Below are 21,157 nucleotides of genomic sequence, written 5' to 3' on the forward strand. Positions count from 1 at the left end.
GGGCTTCCTCTGTCAAGGCTGGCTTCTATGAAATGTCCCTTTCTTTATTTTACTCCCACACTGTTTGATTGTTTATTTCCAGTCTTCTTCGTGGGCTTTTCTTTCTTTTTCATTTGGTAGCATTCCCCAATGCTCATCATCCACAATATTCCATATTTGTGTCTCTCTATTCTCCTTCCATGTCCATATTTATACACATTACTTCAACTTCCCACACAGATCTTTCTAGAAACTTCTGTCACTTCTCAATCTGGTTTCTGACCAGATATTTTCACATAAAGTGCCAAGTACTATCTGCTTCCGCCACCCTGCTATCTGATCCTTCTCTTTAAATATATTTTTTACAAAACTTAACAAAACAGAATCCTATTCTTTTACCTTCAACATTTTTCTCTTTTTTAAAAATTTGCTTGCAGAATAGCACCATGATCCACAAATTACTCAAGTAGATACTTGACAATATCCATGACTCTTTCCTTTTATTTCTGTAAATATAATTGAGTACCAAGTTTTGTAGATTTTATCCCCCACGTCTGTTGTATCATTCTGTATTCTCGGTTATGACCTCCGCTGCCTAAATTCAGGTCTTCATTATTTCTTGACAAGGCTATAGCAGAAGGCTTGGAACAATTTTGTCTTCCGTGCCGGGCTTTTTTGCCCTTTTCTTCATTTTTCAAAATCAGACAATTTTTGTTCATATCATATTTAAATAGAAACTTTCTTTAACTGAATAATGATTTGGACATTTTTATAGATTTATAGATTACCTAAAATTGGTTGGTGAGGAAAGAATGTGGAAGAAAAGATGGTACTGCTTCAAGATTTCACTTGTTTTTCATTAACACAAGACTGATATTTGGATAAATCTCCCTTGAAATGATCTCTCCTTCCAGCCATAGGTATTAGCACTCAGTTAAGGTGACACATGAACACCCTACTTAACACCACTTTGAGGAGGGACACTGTTTTCTTCAATGAAAAAAGCAGTCACAACCTGGATGTTCAGATAATCTTCACACTCAATCCCTTTTCCCAGAGTTTAGACAAACTCCTCTTACCTTGCTACTGGTGGCACAGCCAGCAACCGTGCAAGCTTTCAGCTGATATGAATATTCCTGAAATGGTTGAATTCCCTCTTTATCAGAGAAGCTCAGTGATGTTCCCCGAAAACGTTCAATTCCATTTCGAAGAAGAATGTAGTAAATAATAGGACCTAAAAGAAGCAGAAAAATGACTGCATTTGAATGTGATATCATTTTAACTATTTGCAAACAACTTACAGGTCTTAGTGTTTGGAAGAAATGCGATACTACAGCTTTATTTAATTTTAATTTCCTATTATATTGCTGTCTCAAGCAGTTCCTAATTATACTATTATGGAGGAGATGGATTCTTGACATAAATGATCAAAGAGTCATTTATGTTTATTTCCTTTCACTATGAAACAAATTTACTTTCAATATTAAAACTCTTTCCCCTTCTCTGAATATGCCTTGCTTGTTTTGAAAGCAGCTCAGATATATTCTGGGATTCAAGGAACTTTTACTTCTATTTTATTTACTTATTTAGGCTAAAAATCTACGAGGACTACACCACAAAGTGAGTGATTAGTTGGCACATAATTACAGTTCCCTTTATCGTAACATACTTTTCTAGTGATTAGATGCATAGGGCAATTAAATGTAGATTGTACTCATTTCAATTTTCTTATGAACTTATGGGATTTTGTTATGTGTATTTTAAAGCTATCTCAATACCATTTGATTGTATAGGTTTTCTCCAGTTTAAGACAATTGTATCTTCAAGATTGTCTATTTTGGTCCACGTAGGGGGACTCACTCCTTGAGGCACATCTTCTTTTGTTCTGGCTCTCACAGCTTTGCTGAGTCCTCGCCCATAGCTGTTCCAGGCAGAAATCCTGTACTCATATGTCATGTAGGGCTTGAGGTTCACATCTGGAAAGAGAAAAAATAGACAGGGAGGTTTCTCTTATTTTCATTTTTTAACCATCATATTAAAAGTGAATATCAAAAACTTTAGACATTTAAAAATAAATGTTTAATGCTCTAAACCCTTTGTATATAAATAAAACTCTAATATCTTTATTTTCTAAATATAAGTAACATTTAAAGTATTTATTAGATGCAGGGATACGGAATTGCACAGAATAGAATTCCCTGTTTCTGAGCAGAGAAAGAGGGATCTATTAAATAAGTGAAAAATAAAAGCACTGGAATCATGTATAAGATTTAGTGCTTCACAAATTCATGTAGTTTTGATTCCTACATGAGACAGGTTTGGCAACATTCTTTTATAGTTTTAGTATCATAAAACTTATAAATTATTGCTTTCTGTTACTTTGTTAATATTACTTAAAAATTTTTAAATCATATGGATTATAATGTTGTTACAACATACAGGATTTGAAACTTAGTTTATCATGGTACCATGTTAGTGAATAAAAATGAAAGCGTACTCTGCTATCTAGTTCCTTCCCTCTTCCACAAAAGCCAGAACTGAAAACCAAAATACAAACCAACCAACTTTATTAAAACAATAAAACCAAGCCTGCTGAGCTTTCCAAACTGGCAAAAATTGTATTAGATGAACACTCATGTGATTCAGTTGTGTCCCCAAAGTCTTAGTTCCATTTAGGCTTTAATAACTTCGGAAATACCAATGCTACACATTTCCCCTGAAAAACTTACTTGAAAGTTTAATTATTTAAATTTATTTTCCATGTCTCTAATTTGATGAATTTTAAGTAAGTATGTATGTATTTTTGTGTGTTAGCTTCTGGATGACTCTTTCTCAGATTGAGCATCAGAAAAGGAGGCCTTCCTCCTTGGCTGCCTGGCCACCTGCTCATCTCCATTGGACATGCAGTTAATTCTCAGTCTCTACGCTTGGATTAATGGAGAGACATTCTCCTTATATACATCTCCTTACAATAAACCCTTCCCTGCCCACTGTACAGAATTAATATGAAAATACAATGCAATAAATTATGGGGCAGAACTTCATAAAATGCAGATTGCTCTACAAATGTAAAGCATTATCTTCCTTTTCCACTTTTTTCTGCTCAGGGGGTATCTGCCACTTGTTGCCTGTGATGGCTACCATGAGTCCCCAGTTCTCCCTTCCATCCTGGTCAGAGGCCTCCTGCTTAGAAAACCACATTTGCCAGTTTTCTTTGTAGCTTCTAGTGGTCACATGACTCAGATCTCAATACTTGAAGGAGTATAGAAAGACACTGACAACTTCCACATCATTTTATAAAGAGAAAATTGCATGCCTTCGGTTGCCATTCTGGATTCTGGATCCCTGAATGACCTTGTGCGATTCAGTTGCCTAGACCATCTACCTACCCTCAGATGGTCAATATGTTTTACATTTCTGCTACAGCAAATTAAACTACTTATTGGTAATGACTGTTATTCTGTATCCTCAAGCCCACATTACCATTTCAAATCTCATTTGCTGCTTCCTTCTTTCTTCATATAGGGTTGAAATCCCAATGAAAATTATTGTTTGTCATCATAGCTGCTAGTCCTAATGTAGTGACTAGTTATTAGTGGGTATTTAATAAATACTTTTTGATAAACAAATGATTGCATAAATGAATAAATTTTTGTCAGCACTGGTGTTGTCAGCTTTCAAGCGTAAGTTTCTAAAAGAGTCTGACTTAATCTAAATTGTTCTCAATGGAATTATCATAGCACCACTTGTGTGCTGAACATCTCTCATGAAAAAGAACAGTTTGTTATTTTTCATATTCAATTTATAGTATTTTCTGCAGGCAAAGCAATCTGAAATATGGATTTTAAAAGCCCTCATAACATTATATCAGTAGGTGGAAACATCTATTCACTTCTGGAGAGGGCTGTTACAAGTATGTATTAAAAGCCCTTCAAAATCTTGATCTTGATTACAAGGGGCAGATAAAAGTAGAGAACTCTCTTAGATGGAAACTCAATAATTTAAAAATGAAAGTCCATGACTTAAATCTATAACTGGGACTGGGAACATAATAGAAGTTTGGACAAATTGTCCTCTATCTGAGGCCTTTCCTAATTAAATTCATTCCAAGAAATATTTTTTGTTTGTATAGTGTTCTAAATCCAAATAATGAGGCAAAGGTAAACAAAAATGCCCTATTCATAAGGATGTTTCAATCTAATAGAAGAGCTGGAACAAGTGTCCAAATCCATATGACACATGAGAGAGCTAGTGAGCTTTGTGAACAATGTGCCATAGCAGCACAGGGACTGCATTGAGGACAAGAATCTTGACCTAGGCCTTGAGTAGGATGATAAAGGAGGACATTTCAGGTGGAAGAACAGCTTGAAGTGCATTTGGAGCACTCTGAAAGGAGCTCCTACACCTTCAAGGAGCTCCTACAGTCTTCAAAATCTGTCCCTTTTGATGATGGCATTATTTGAATATGTTTCTTTCTCATGGCAAGTAACTTTTACAGATCTGACCCTCAGTTTCCTCATCTGTTAAATGACCGTATTTATATGATTGCTTTGTTGGTAACTGAGATAAGGTTTTAAAGTACCTAGGGTAGAGATATACCTAATGTAAATGACAAGTTAATGGGTGCAGCACACCAACATGGCACATGTATACATGTAACAAACCTGCACGTTGTGCACACGTACCCTAGAACTTAAAGTATAATAAAAATACTAAAGTACCTAGTATAACATTGAGACTAAATAATGTTCAATCAACCTTATCTCTGTTCTTTTCTTCCCTTCCTAATCTTCCTCCTCTTATCTTAGTAGCCTACCTTACTTTCTGCACTCTTGAGGTTAGCCATTATTGCCCCTTGGTTGAGTAAAGCAGACTGATGATTCATGATGGAATGGAGCAATGTTTTGCTTGTTTATTAACCTTAGCTTGCTCAAATTATGTCACTTAAATGGATTCTATTGAATCAAGATGATAGATGATATATACACACACACATGCACACACACACACACACACAAACTTGATTTTTCAAAAAACAAGAACACATTTTGTAGGGACTTAAGTAAATGGATGAATAACACAAATTTAATTGATGGCAGAACTGTTTTTAGAGATAATTCTAAACTTAACAGTGTTTCTCACACAGCTCAGCCAAAACTAAGCATAACCATTTTGGACTAATTCAGCAGGGCCAAGATGGTACACAGAAATTAATATTTACAATAACTGCAAAGGTTATTGTTTTGGAGATGACCAGCCATCTTGGAGAAATGTCATGCTTGGGTTTACCTCATCCTCAGAATAGCACTGTTAGGTTTTATTATTAATCAGACAGGTTCATCCTTCTTTCTGCTTGAGAGTATAGCAATATTTGTTCAATGCATTCAGTGGAAGCTGCATTGCAGCCTTTGAAAAAGAAAATTGGATTTATTGTAAATTAACTGGATATAGCAGTAAAGGTCACAGATATCTCCACAGATTTACCTTAATATGGAATACAACCTTGTTTAAATAGACTTTAACACATTTTAAAGTACTGACTTTGAATATATCCAGATTATGCCTTTAATTACCTTGTAACTAGCTGGCCTCAAAGTATGATGGAATGTATTGATATCAGTTTAAGGAGAGTTGATGTCAGAGTGAAATAAATCTGCATTTTCAGCAGCTTCTCACTAACCCCGTTGAGCCATGGGCAGACAGCTTGCTTTCTGTTACCTGTGTAAGAGTACGTGTTTACACTCCCTGTATGAATGGTTTCTTCGGCAGATGAACACATTTCTTCAATTGATGCCTTCCCTGTGGAATTGTGAGACCCTCTTATCACAGTGCAAATGTGGCTGGTAAAGTTGAAGTCACACCTGCCACAATGTGCTGTGGCTTCCATAGATGCTGGGCAGAGGATCCTGCACTCTTTGGTTTCCTGAGTCAAGTGGTAGGGGTGAGAGAGAGAGGGGTATTTAAAAATTTCATTTAGACATACATAGGGTAGGCTTTTGTGACTTTCAAATGAAATTTTTCCTCCACTTACTTGATGAATGAATATTTCAAAATTTATAAAAAGAAATGAAGGCAGTTTGTATACTAGGAAGAACAATGACTTTGAAATGACACAAATTGGGATTAAAATTTCAGTTTTGCAGCTTCCCAGCTCTGTAACCTTGAGCAAGTCACTTATGTTTTCAAAACCTCGGCTTCTTCAGTGGGGAACATGGAGACAAAATTTACCACCAAGGTTTGTTGTGTGACTCAAATCATATAATTTACCACCAAGGTTTGTTGTGTGACTCAAAACTGATAAGTCTTTAAACTTAGTATACACACTACAAATATTTTATTTTTGCTATTTGATACTTTCCTATGGAATTTTAGAGAAAATAAAGAATGTGATATTTGAGAATTTATACTTCCTGTGTTGTTGGGGAAGTTGGTCCCATTAGAAGTATTACTGATCCAAGTTTTTAAAAATATAAATGTTTTATGAACTGTCATTATAATTATAATTATTTATGCTTATAAACATTTTCTCTGACACATCTCCAGATTTTTTATGGTTTTTGATAAGTACCACTTTGTTTTAATCCAAGGAAATTAAATACTTAATCATCCCACATTACAAGAGCTATAAGTAAGGTAATACTTATAGTATTACCTTTTATAATGTGGAGATCTACTTTGCCTTTCCTTTACATAAGTAGCATAATGTCTTTAGAATACTTTTTGCTATTAAAATTGATCTCCATTCAGCCTCTCTCTTACATAAAATAAGTTGAATTATTCTTACCAAGTTGGCCAAAATAGTACATTCAAAAATATATAGTGGGTCTGGGCGCAGTGGCTCATGCCTATTATCCCAACACTTTGGGAGGCGGAGGTGGGTGGATCACTTGAGGTCAGGATTTCGAGACCAGACTGGTCAACATGGCGAAACCCTGTCACTACTAAAAAAAACAAAAATTAGCTGGGCTTGGTGGCGCACACCTGTAATCCCAGCTACTTGGCAGGTTGAGGGAGGAGAATTGCTTGAACCTAGGAGGTAGAGGTTGCAGTGAGCCAAGATGACACTACATAAATAGAATCCCACTATATATATATGTGTGTGTGTGTGTATCTATCTGTCTATCTATCTATCTATCTATCTATCTATCTATCTATCTATCTATCCTTTAAAAGCCCAACTAAATGACAGTAAAATACTGGTTTACATGTTGAAAGTCTAAGAAAAAAGGGAGAAAAATAATACACACAAGCCAGTGCATACCTTTTTGGAAGCTGGAAAGTAGATGAATGTGGCAGAGACAATGCAATGTGCTCAGTGATGTCCATGTTTCCCTTTTCTCTCTGGGAACATGGGATGTTGAAACCTGGCTGCAGTAGGAGAAGCCACCTGACTAGATATGTCTGTGTGACTAGTGCATAGAAAGGATGTACTCTATATCCAGGTAGGAACTGTCTGTGTGCAATTGTCCCCTCTTGCGCCTTTTCCATTATGATCCAAGGGCTGCATGAAGCATCACAAGATGTAAGGGGCTTCGGTTCTAGAGATGTTACTTGGAAGACAACTGCCTAACTCATAATGAATTGCAGTGTAAAAAAAAAAATTGCCAAGAGAGTAGATCCTAAATGCTCTCATCACAAAAATAGAAAACAAAATGCAAAAAGAAACCATCCTAACTTCCACATAGAGGTTCATTGTCATGAAATTTTAGAGGAGCAGGATAAAGAGAACATCTTCAAGAGCTTTCACAGGAAAAGAAACATGGTTACCAACAAAGAGATAGGAATCAAAATATTAATGGAAGCTTAAAACATGCAGAAATGCCTCAAAATTCTGAGTAGACATAATTTTTAACCTGGAATTGTATATCAGACCAAACTATCAATCCTGTTGGAGGGTAAAATAATAGTATTTTTACACATTAAGCTCTTAAAAAATTTACCCTCCATACATCTATATACAAGAAGATAATTCTCCAAATGGAATGAAACTTGGAATCCAAAAAAAAAAAAAAAAAAAAAAAAAAAAACCAGGGGAATCAACACAGGAAAGAGGTAAAAGGGATTCCTGAGTTGATAGCTTAGGGAAGACCGAATGGGCCAGCTATGTAAAAATCCCATGGTGATCCATTCCAGACTGGAATAGGATATAAATGTCTCCAGGTGGTAGGTCTTCAGAAAACAAAATGAAACCTATAGACTGAACATTATTATGTATAACACACTACTTGATTCAGCATGGAGAAATATTGTCCTCATTAGAATAATTTAACCAACCTTATGTATTATCTTAATCATTCATTGATACAAAGTGCTTGCAGGGCTTCTAACAGTCTCATGAGTTATTTTACATCCCAAAGTGTACAAAGTGTATGTGGTCCACACAAGGACTGTGTAGTTGCCTCATTGAACAAGCGTCCTTCCATTGTCTGTGACCAAGACACCCATTTTTAGTGGTCTTATAATGACAGATTACTACAGAACACGGTAGCATGTTTGTTATTAAAGTGTCCATGGTCCTTTCCTTAAACTGATAGGTTTCTGGTATCCTGGGTCAAGTTTAATACCCACATACATGACATGGCTGTGTACAAACCATCACCATACAAAAACATAAGTGATTACACCCAGAAGCCTATTCATTCACTTTTGACACAGGCATTTGCTCATCTTGCATTGTTCAAGGGAATATGATATAAAGGCAACTAAGCGAATTTGCTGGATCTAAGGTCTCTATCAAAGGAAAGTGGTGGATGATGGCTGGCGGGCTAGGGAGAAGAAGCGGGAATTTCCTCCTGCCTCCATCCACAGTGCTCCCAGGCATGAAATGGCACCATGCAGAGGCCCCAGACGACCTGTGCTGGCTCTTTCAGCGGCACACAGACTTTCAGTCCTGCACTAATCTGAAGTGCTGGGTAAAGCTTCCCTGAGAACAGCTAATCATTATTAATTCCTTTAGAATTCATTGCAATAACATCAATCATAGCGAACTCATTTGGTATTAATATGGATGTAATGTGAAAATGAATAATGCACACAGGAGTTTTTATACTCCTATTTTAGAAAAATAGTTATGAACAATGTATTTCTCTTTCCATTGTCAAATCAGCGCCTCCGAGAGCTTTTCTATCAATTACCTTCATCATCATTCCAGTTGAAATCTTGTCAGAGCAAACATATTTCAAAGGATTATATCCAACTCCATTACAGCATTTCTGGCTCTTTGGAATAAGTTCAGTCTCACAGCATTTTACTGGCACCGGGTCATTCTTTTTAACATGTGCTTTAGACTCTCCACTGGAAGCTGAGCAGCATATGGTATCTGACATATTCACATAATCCTGCCCACAACAGAACATCCCTGCAACAATAAAACGTTATATATGAATATGAAATAGAAAAAGGGAAGAAAACTGAGGCTGCTATAAAGTTTGGTATAAAAATGTCAGGCTCAGGCAGTTGCTGAAATGGTGCAATACCTAAGGTAGCATTTTCCTACCAAGGTGATTTAAATGTGCAGTGAGGGTCCTTCTTACCAAGAGCACTAGACACTAATTAGGAAAATAACACACAAGAGGAAATGTTCGAAAATCATTCAGCTGGGCCAAACTTCTCTCATGCTCCATAAAAAGAGATAGGATTTCTGTCATGAAAACTGCCTGCGCATTTTGTGATGATAACATCTTGTTGCAGAAGAAGGTTAGTTAAACTATAGGGACTCTGAGAAAGCTCTAGAAATTCATAAGGGAGAAAAGGTCACCCAAGTACTCTGGGATAAGAGCCCAGGCAGAGTGGAAAGGTAGCACCATCCTAGAACTGGAAGCCCTGCGGGAGAAGCAGTGCAAGTTTCGGCTTAGCTTTATTTAGGGTACAAATATTTGTTTCTTGTGAATTTAGCTGCAATGGTAACCATGTTTTCTGCATGAGATGGATTTGGTATTTATTCATAATCAGCTGAGCATGTTCACTGATCAGGTGCACTAATCAGCCACTGTATTTTGAGCCTCACTCTGTTCTAGTCCCATCACAGACACAGATGACAGGCTGGGGGCAGCGGCAGAAAGACCTTGTAGAGAGGATCACTGATCCCCACATCTAAATGAAAGACACACGTACCTGAGATACCAAATAGACATTTTCTCCCACCAAATTTAGTTTAATTACCTGCATTTGCATCATTTAGATATTGCCATCAAAGAGAAATGGCAGAAATTTTAACATTAAAGCAGGAATAAATTAACACTACTCTAGAGACAGATCAAGCTAGAAATCAAGGTGGCTATACTGCATGTCACAGTGTTTTTATATTAGAATTTATATCCAGTTATATAGCAGCACAATGTGATGAATGATTTGTTTTAATTGGAATTTTGTTTGTTTATTATTAGTTCCGACTGATAACATAAAGAACCTCAAATTCAAAGTGCCCTGGGGTCCTGAATTGTTTAAGCTGGTCCTGGGTAAACATCTACGTTATTAAGACACTCAAATAAAAGATCAAAAGTGCTTTTAAAAAAAATCATTGAAAGTAGACATTGGTTTGGCACATGCCTTAAGAAAGATGTTTATCCACACATGACTCCAAAGAACCCTCTCATTCATCTTTTTACTTACAAAAGTCTCTAATATTAAAAACTCTTATTTATGATTAATGATATACACTGATTCTAACAGAGCTTTGGCATACCATGTTTATCTAATGTGATAACTCTTCGAAGTAATTGGTTTACAAATTAACTGCTATATTTATAATTTTAGTGGTTTTAACATTTCTAGGAAAAGTTATCTCAAATAAATACAAAGAGCAGGGCTCATTTTAGTCTGAGTCTGGATTATGGTGGGTATATATGTGTGTATGTATAAGTACATACCCAAATACACATATTTATGTGTGTGTAGCTATGTATGTATGCATATGTATGTGTATATATACACACACAAATACATATAAATATATACATACATGAGTGTACACACACACATAAACTAAAAAGAAAAATCCATAGCTTCAAGTTTTATATTGTTTGGGCATTTTTCTGCCCCTTCTGATTAGACATTTAAATACAACCATGGAATTTTTAGTGTTAATTTTTTCTCTGGCAGTTTTCTGAAGACAATTCATGTTTCTCTTTTAAAGAGCAATCAAAATTTGAAAACTGGCCCTTTAGGGAGCGGAATATATTCTCCCCCTCTCATTCCCAAATTCCTTCATGGTTTCACTATGCTTTAAGTATAAAATAAAAATGCAGACATTGACCTAATTTGAAACTCCTAATCAGTCATCTGATCACTCTGAGGGACTACTGACAGGTCAACTAAAATTTTGATAATGAACTGTTTTTAAACTAGAAAAAAAAGATGCCTTCTTTCACAAAGAGCTTCATCTTTGTATTACTGAATTGAAATTTTCAGCCAAGATTTCACTCACATAACAAGAAGTGACTCCCTTTTTAGTTTCTTTGGTAAACCATTACTTCTTTAATTATTATCAACCTTGTTCCAGTGTGATAAATTGCTAATTACTTAATACCCTAATCAGCGTTCATTCTTTGCACAGATAAACTGTGACAGTGCCATTAATTTAAATAGTAATTTCACTTAATGGCCAGAACGGCACACCAGATTTTTATGCAGCATTTTCTGAAGACTGCATCCATCACTGCAATATTCTGACATAAAGATGTCTGACGTGCACTAACTCACTTAGGGAGAGCAGATGTTGCGGAGCAGAGTTTGGTAGTAATTCCCATAGTGCATCACTTCAGCATGAATGAGCTGCAAATTCAGAGACAGACAATCTTCCGATACTGCATTGCAATAACTTTTGACCCCTACCTAATTTATCACATGTAGCACTTGACTTTTGAACTTTGACACACGGAATGCACGATTTTAAATATGCCCAAAGAAAAACAAAATAGGTCATGCATTATTGATGGATTGGTCCATTCTTCCAGAGCCTCTTCATTAAATTTGTACAAAGGTGGAGTGTGTCTTTGAACAAGATTCAGATGTTAGTAAAGTGGTACAGTACACATTAAACTAGTAGATGTTTATTTTTCAGATGAAAAAGCATATATTGTCTTTCTAAACTGTATATATATCCAATGGTTTCCATTGATTGAACACAACTGAGAAAATAGTGGAGGAAAAAAATTTTACTCACAATATTATTAATACTTCAAATATGTTACCAATGCTTATTTCATATCTATGTCTAAAAAGAAAAGCATTTATAAGCATATCTGTTGGATGAATTTCTAAATAGTTAAGACTGCAAAACTGGGATTCCATTTTTTTTTAAAGAAGACCAAGAATTATGTATCATGCCTTTGAGATAAAAATAGTATAGTAGTAAAATCCAGTCTGGAATATGACAAATCATTGTGAATCTCTGAGATTGTTCATGGGGACCAAATTTTAAGCCAAGGGATATTTTAGGCCTAGAAGAAAAAAAAGGTTTGTGATTAGTCATCCTTAGGACAAATGTATAACATTTGTGGCAGAGCATGAAAGAAAAGAAATTCACACTTGTCTTCACCAGTAGATGGCTCTGTGACTACCACCACAAAACAGAGGGTAGAGTAAAAATGCTCCCCAAATCATTGTGATACATTTTATAGCATTGATATATTACACTTTAAAAAAAAAAATCATTCTGTTTTATGGAAATCTTCCAGGGAAATGTCTTTTCAATGCCACCCTTACACCGTGGACTTCTGTAATTATACTTCCCTCTGCAAAATTCCCAAATTCCCATCTTATGAAACAAACAGTGATAGTCATTTGTTCTACCGAAGTCAGAGTCCAGGACATGAAAACTCAGTCTTGTATTCTGAAATAATTTCAACTTAGAGTTTCACATCAAAGGCCACATGGACAAAGTTTATAATATAAATAAGTCAATATATTCCAAAGTCATCTCATGATCAGTTTCCCATGGCTAATAGAAAAATCTGTCCTCTTTGAATGAAACAGAGGTTTTAATTTTCACCTTTTCATACTAAGGGATATAATCAAGTCCAATCCAAGATTAATGGCATAAATGATAAAGCCATATAAGCAAACACTAAGAAAAAAATGAGTAATAAATAGGTTTAAAATCTATTCAAAGAAAATGGCTAAGAATACATATCCACTGAAATGACACGCATGACTTGCATCCCGAGATACCTGTATAACACTTCTACACAACGCATCTGCCCAGAGAGAGCACTAAAAACATAAACGCCACCCCAGCACTTCTGTTCCAACAGCATCTGTTAATTCACTCCATTTATAAAATACATATTGACAAAGACAACTGAACTGGGACCAGGGAGATTTGATTTGGTGTGAGAAAGTCAATTCAATGTGATTTTGTTAAAGGGCTCCTGCAGGCAAATAAAAGAGTTTAAGTAATAAAGTACATAAAGAGATGTTTTACGAGCCAGCCCGGTCTCGTGGCAGGCACACAATGCCAGGCAGCGAGAGAGGCCAGGCTTAGGAAAGCTATTATGAGATCCAAACCCTTATGTAGCAGGTATGCTGTTGGTTGCTAGGTTGAGGAGAAAAAGGGCCATATGGATATTCTGGAAGGTCATTAAGGTCACAGTCATTAGGGGCTACAGGAGTAAACGGCAGCAGAGAGAGGAAAAATACATGTGGAATCTGTCTATTTTCAGTGCAACCTGCAGAAAGAAAGTCAAGAGAATAAAAAGATATATTTTTTCCTTTGTAAAACTATTATTCCTTAAGTCCACTATGATCATCAGAGTTGGCAGAGCTGCAGAATGCCATGAGAAACTCTAGAGCTTATCTTGATTCGCAGGAGTTGAGGGCTGTCACCATTTGTGTAAGAAATGTTTGACTGGCATGCGACATCATCTTGGAGTAAATAAAGAAGTGATTCTGAAATTTGAGTTCATGGATGGAGTTCAAGGGTGGATAAAATTACAGGCAAATTTTTGTGTATATTCTATGCACTATTATTCAGAGTGAGGGTTTGTAACTTTCAAAAGTTTCAAAAGGAAAACAAGTTAAGAACCATTGTCCTAGTGGACGGTAACCTCCATTCCACTTCTTAGAACAGATGTATTTTACTTCCTGCCAGTGGTGTTCTGACTTCTCTTTCCTTCTCTATTGTATTTGTTCTGCCACCTAAATTTAATCTTAAACTACAGTTCTTATAATCATATTGACTCTTCCCTGAGTGCTAAATAATGTACAAATCCTTTTGCCTACTCAGATTTATCTCCTTTCTTCCTTACACAGAGTGTATACCTCCTGTAAACCAAAGCACTCGCTATTATTTGTGTTTTGCAGATTGCTAATTTCACACAGTTTAGCTCAAGCCACACCTGCCAAAATCATACTCACTGTTTGAGATTCCAATCCAATGGAACAACCCCCTTCATTACCTTGGCTGGAGTGATCTCTCAGTCTTAAGAATATGCATGCATTCATCCCTCTCTTGTGGCCTGTGTATAACCTTGTAGGCACTTTTCTCCTTGATTAGGTTGTAAGTTCTTGAGGATAAAAATGGAATCTTGGCCACTTTTACACTTGCAAAGCACCAATAATGATATCTTGAATATGGTTACTACATAACACATATTTAACAAAGGACGGAGTATAGCAGTTGACTAATTCTTTTAAAAAGCTACAGATGAACAAACACACTAAAATCAAATATTTTGCTGTCATTTTTAAACTCTGATGTATTAGGGTATACAGGAGGTAACACTTTTGCATCCTCCCTGCCACCTTGGTTCTATCTTTAATAGACGTGTTATTAGCTACTTCATCTAAAGGAGGAGGAGGTATTCAACTGGTTAGTCACAGTACAGGATAACTAATTAGTTGCCATAATTTTCTAGTAGACATTACTATGACTTTAAGCAGTGGTTCTCAAATTATGGTCTCAGGATCCTTTTATACGCTTACAAATTATTGAGGACCTCAAATACCTTTGTTTATATGGGTTTTACCTGTTGATATGTACTGTGTTAAAACTTATGGCAGAAATTTTTGAAATATTTATTTATTAATGCATTTAGACATAAAATAATAAATCTATAACATTCTAACATATTTATGAAAAATTAATGTTTTTCAAATAAAAAATAGTGAGAAGAGTGACACTGTGTTATATTTTTGCAAGCTTTTTAAATGTTTAGTTAAGAGAAGTCAATTTAATTTTCTTTCTGAGTCTGCATTCGATCTGTTGCAAATCATGCCATGTAACCTCTGAAAAGCTCTGCTGTACACATAGGAGAGAATAAGAGTTAAAAAGGCCTATAGTAGTTTAGTATCACAGGCTTACTTCATGTTATTGTGCTTTGATTTACTGCACTTTGCAGAGACTGCATTTTTTACAAATTGAAGTTTTGTGGCCACCCTGCATCAAGAAGTCTATTGGTGCCAATTTTCCAATAGTACGTGTTCGCTTCGTGTCTCTGTGTCACATTTTGATGATTCTCACAATATTTTAAACTTTTTCATTATTATTATATCTGTTATATTTTTATACTTTTAATTTTTATATTTTATATTTATATTTGTGGTCAATGACCTTTGATGTTACTATGGTAATTGTTTTAGCGTGTCATGAACCTTGCCCATATAAGATGGAAAGCTTAGTTGATGAGCGTCCTGTGTGTTCTGACTGTTTCACAGACCAGCCGTTCCTTTATCTTTCTCCCTCTCCTCAGGCCTTCCTATTCTCTGAGGCACAGCAATATTAAAATTAGGCCAATTAGTTACCTTACAATAGCCTCTAAGTGTTCAAGTGAAAGGAAGAGTCTCATGTCTCTCACTTTAAATCAAAAGCTAGGAATGATTAAGCTTATTGAGGAAGGCATGTTGAAAGCCAAGATAGGCCAAAAACTAGACCTCTCATGCCCAACAGTTAGCCCAGTTATGAATGCAAAGGAACAGTTCTTGAAGAAAATCAAAATGCTCCTCTTCTTCCCACACCTTCAACAGACCTTCTTCTCTTTTCTGCACCACTCCTTCTTGAACATATCTTTTCCCCTGGACAGTATCTCTTTATTATATCTTATAAGGTATGTGAGAATGATGACAAATCTGGTGGGTCTTACGGCCTTCAACCGTGGTCCAGGTAAGACTTCTATTTCACCTATCATTCACTTATTATGAGTAAGTGAAACAGCCTTATTGCTGATATGAAGACACTTTGAGTGGTCTGGATAGAAGATCAAATGAGTCACAACAGTCCCTTAAGCCAAAGCCTAGTCCAGGCAAGGCTCTTACTCTCTTTAATTCTATGAAGGCTGAGAGAGGTGAGGAAGCTGCAGAAGAATAGATGAAAGCTAACAGAAGTTGGTTCATGAGGTTTAAGAAAAAAATCCATCTTCATAACATAAAAGTGCAAGGTGAAGCAGCAAGTGCTGATGTAGAAACTGCTGCCTCAAGTTATCCAGAGCACCTAGGTAAGATCACTGATGAAGGTGGCTACACTAAACAACAGATCTTCATTGTAGATGAAGTAGCCTTTTACTGGAAGAAGATGCCAACTAGAGCTTTCATAGGTAGAGGGAAAAAGTCAATGCCTGGTTTCAAAGTTTCAAAGGACAGGTTGACTCTCCTTCCGGGGGGCTAAAGCAGCTGGTGACTTTAAGTGGAAGCCCATGCTCATTGACCACTGCAAAAACTCTAGCGCCCTTAATAATTATGCTAAATCTATTCTGCTTGTGCTTGTAAATGGAACAAAAAGGCTGTATGATTACATATCTGTTTACAATATAGTTTACTATGTATTTTAAGCTCATTATTGAGACCTACTGCTCAGAAAAAAGATATTTCTTTTAAAATATTAATACTCACTGACAATTCATCTGGTCACTCAAGAGCTCTGATGGAAATAGACAAGAAAATTAATGTTTACATGCCTATTAACACAGCATAGGTCAAGTAGTCATTTTGACTTTCCAGTTTTATTATTTAAAAATACACTTTGTAAGGCTATAGCTGCCATAGATAGTAATTCCTCTGATGTCTGCACAAAGTAAATTGAAAACCTGGAAAGGATTCACCATTCTAGATGCAATTAAGAATATTCATGATTCATGGGAAGAAGTCAGAATATCAATATTAACAGGAGTTTAGAGGAAGTTGATTCCAACCCTCATGGATGACTAAGGGGTTTTAGACTCAAAATGGAAAAAATAACTGCAGATGCAGTGGAAATAGCAAGAGAACTGGAATGAGAAGTGAAGCCTGAAGAGGTAACTGAATTGCTGCAATCATAAAACTAACAGATGAGGAGTTGCTTCTTAGGGAGGAGCAAAGAAAGTGGCTTCTTGAGATGGAATCTATGCCTGGTGAAGATACTGTGAACATTAACTTCATATTTTAATTTTCTTGTCTTTAAAAGCCCCACCTCCAATAACATAAATGTCAGGCTTCCCAAAATCTGGATCTGACTGTGTGGTATTTAGCAAGATAATGTCTAATATCTAATGTCTGAACTTCGGTTTCTTCATTTTTAAAATGCAGATAATTAATAGTACCTATCATGTAAGATTATTGTGAAGATTATTTGAGGTAATAATATATAAAATATTGGCAGTGTCTGTTAGTATTCATTCAATGATACTTATTTATATTAGTGTTAGCTTAATACAGTAGAATAAGGGAGTAAAAGAATTATAACAAAATATCATTATAATAATTTTGTATACTATTTGCTAGGAAATATTCTTTTCATTCATAACCAATGCATTCATGTGTGGAATTTTTTTTGGAGGACATGACCTTTTCAAGAGGAAAAAAAAATTGATGTGTTTTTATGAAATACATGAGACACATGTAAAAATTGGGAGATTACATTGTTATGTGTTAAACAATATGTTCCTAATTATTGCATTAGATATAACCAATGTGAGCTTTAATTACTTATTTGTTTTATTTCTAGGGCAAATTTCTCACTCTCTCTGCTTCTCAGATCCTCCATCTACTGAAAGGTAGACCTGGGCCCCTTACCTGGAAGGCGACTGTACACCACTCCTTCTTCTCCACCACAACACTCTAAATCATTGCTCACAATCTGTCCGCCACAGCACTTCTGGCCATGGCCATCATGAAGCCTCCCAGCACAGCAAATCTGGTTTCCTGAGGTGGAGTACGGCATTCTGCCACAGCAGGAATCACCAATGCCAACAGAAACCCGATTGTGCTGTTCATCTGGACAGCATACTTCACCTGTCAATTTAGGACAATAATAATCATTACATCAGTTAAAAAAATATGCTATGACTAACAATTAACTTTTATCACAATCATCTTGCAGATCCCAACTGATTGACAGAATTACTAAAGAGAATAATATCATATTGGAGTTGCAAAATTTCCAAATGACTCCAAAGTTTTTGTGTATAAACATGTGTGTCAGATCAGATACACACATGGCAACTTACAGGTAAGTCTATGTTGTCTATTTCCTCACCATCAGGTCTGGTGACATGGACTATGTGGCATTATAGAAAAACATCTAGGAATACTTTTTTGTTCTGTGTAATTTTCTTTTGGAAAGTAGAGTGGATTCAAAAACCAACTATTGATAAATTTATATTGCTTATGATTATAATTTCCTTAACCAAACTATATTTGTTCAACCAAACAAAATACTCCCATTGGGAAGGTTAATTACATGAGAGGAGGTAAAAAATACTGTATTTAAGTCAGTGTGCTAGTACTTCTCTGGGCTATGTCACACACTGAATTTTACTACATTTCTCTTCACATGACAGTCTGGGAAATTTGGGATAAGAATAAGATAATCCACCAGGTGTGGTGCTTTACACCTGTAATCCCAGCACTTTGGGAGGCCTAGGTGGGTGGATAACTTGAGGCCAGGAGTTCAAGACCAGCCTGGCCAACATGGTGAAACCCTATCTCTACTAAAAATAAAAAAATTATCCAGGCCTGGTGGTACATGCCTGTAGTCCCACCTACTCGAGAGGCTGAGGCACGAGAATTGCTTGAACCCAGGAGGCGGGAGGCAGAGTGTGCAGTGAGCCAGGATTGTTTCACTGCACTCCAGCCTGGGCATATCTAAAAAACAAAAACAAACAAACAAACAAAAAAACCCAAAAAACTGAATTAGATAATCTTTTGCCTGGTACCTTAAAATCAAAGGACTCAAAAACTCTAAATACCAAGAGTTAGCTTGTTTGTTTGTTTGGTATAAAGACAACTCTAAAAGATAGAAAATTTTGTAAATGGCTTCCCTTAAGGATACCTTCAAAAGAACTAATAAAAACTTGGTGGATCTGAAATCCAAGCTTCATTTCTCTTCTCTATCTCATGACCCCACTGTGGTTGTCTTCCCTCGTGGCCCTCGGAACCCTGACTTCCTTCTCTTGTCCTGCTCCTCCTCTTCTTCCTACACCTTCAACAGACCTTCTTCCCTTTTCTCTACCGTTCTTTCTGGAACATATCTTTTCCCCTGGACAATATCTCTTCATTATATCTTATAAGGTATGTGAGTATGATGACCAATCTGATGGGTCTTATGGCCTTCAACCATGGTCCAGGTAAGATTTCTATAATCCAATTAATGACTTGTCAAGCTTTCTTAAGAAATGGCACAAATCCACTGAAGAATTTAGGACTGCCTTAGGGATTTATAGTCCTGGACTTCTTCTCAATTAGTTCACCTTTTGGTGAGCCCTGGATATCCTAAAATTTGTTTAGTAAAAGCAAGATGTACTGTTTACCAAAATGATATAAAAATATGGGACAATATTTAATTAAACATAGATATATAAGCAGTATAAATAATAGGACAATAACTCTCAGTAGCTATCCTTGAGATCTTTTCTTTCCAAATTTATTGGCCAAAAATCCATCTCACTAGATGAAATGAGCAAATTACTAGAAACATACAATTTACCAAAGAAACTACAAGAAAAAAGTTAAAATCAATAGCTCTCATGAATATTGATGCAAAAATCTTCAACAAAATACTAGCAAACTGAATTCAAAAGCACATTAAAATGATTCTGCAACATGACCAAGCGGGATATATCCCTGGAATACCAGGATGGGTCAATATATGAAAATTTAATCAATGTAACACATTATATCAATAGAACAAAGGGGGAAAAAAAGAAACACATGATTATCTCAGTTGATGTAGAACAAATATTTGACAAAATTCAATCTCTTTCATTATAAATCCACTCAAGAAAATAGGAATAGATGAAAACTACTTCAACATAATCAAGAGTATATGAGAAAAACCTATACCTAATGTCATACTCAACAGTGAAAGACTGAAAACTTTTCCTCTAAAACCAGAAACAAGAAAAGGATGCTACCCTTTGCCACTTGTATTCTACATAATATTGGATATTATGGCTAGAGCAATAGGCAAGAGAAAAAAATAAAATGCATCTAAACTGAAAGGGAAGAAGCAAAACTATGTGTTCTCAGACAACATGATATCATATAGAGAAAACTATAAAGATTCTAAAAAAAAAAACCTGTTACAACTAATAAACAAATTCAGCACAGTATCAAGATACAAAGTCAGCATAGAAAAACCAGGTATGTTTCTATACACTAAGAATGAACAAACTGAAAATAAAATTAATAAGATAATTTCATTTACAATAACATCAAAAAAAATGAAAGACTTAAGAATGAGCTTACCAAGAAAGTGAAAGACTGAAATACTACAAAATGTTGTTGAAAGAAATTAAAGAAGACAACCAAATGGAAGAACATCCCATGTTTATGGACTGGAAGCCTTAATATTGTTAAGGTGCCAGTACTGCTCAAGTGATCTACAGAATCAATTCAATCCCTATCAAAATCCCAATGCTTTTTGCAGAAGCAGAAGAAGCCATTATAAAATTCACATGGAATCTCAAAAAACTCCAAATAGTCAAAACAACATTGAAAAAGAACAAAGTTGGAGATCTCCCACTTTCTGATTTCAAAACTTACTACAAAGTTACAGTAATCAAAAGTGTGTTACTGGTACAAAGACAGACACATAGACCAATGGGATAGAACAGAGATCCTAAAAATGAACCCTTGCATATATGGGCAAATGATTTTCAACAAAAGTGCCAAGACCATTTAATGAGGAAAGGACCTTTTTTTAAAAAAATAATGTTGGAAAAGTTGAATATCCACATGCCAAAGAATGATATTGAACCCTTACTTTATA

At 35.7% G+C, this 21,157-nt stretch overlaps 1 protein-coding gene across 1 annotated transcript in view; it reads right to left on the bottom strand.

Annotated features, from left to right (window-relative positions):
- The window catches only part of USH2A (usherin), an 843,890-nt gene that overhangs the window by 158,755 nt on the left and 663,978 nt on the right, over positions 1-21,157 (bottom strand). The window contains exons 51-55 of the mRNA XM_031015607.3: positions 17,962-18,180; positions 9,114-9,337; positions 5,698-5,902; positions 1,758-1,955; positions 1,059-1,213 (exon numbers count right to left, since the gene is read on the bottom strand). Coding sequence (XP_030871467.3) covers positions 1,059-1,213; positions 1,758-1,955; positions 5,698-5,902; positions 9,114-9,337; positions 17,962-18,180 — 1,001 coding nt within the window. The remainder of the gene's footprint in view (positions 1-1,058; positions 1,214-1,757; positions 1,956-5,697; positions 5,903-9,113; positions 9,338-17,961; positions 18,181-21,157) is intronic.

The sequence above is a fragment of the Gorilla gorilla genome, chromosome 1 (assembly GCF_029281585.2).
Source record: "Gorilla gorilla gorilla isolate KB3781 chromosome 1, NHGRI_mGorGor1-v2.1_pri, whole genome shotgun sequence".
In the NCBI taxonomy this organism is placed as follows: Eukaryota; Metazoa; Chordata; class Mammalia; order Primates; family Hominidae; genus Gorilla; species Gorilla gorilla.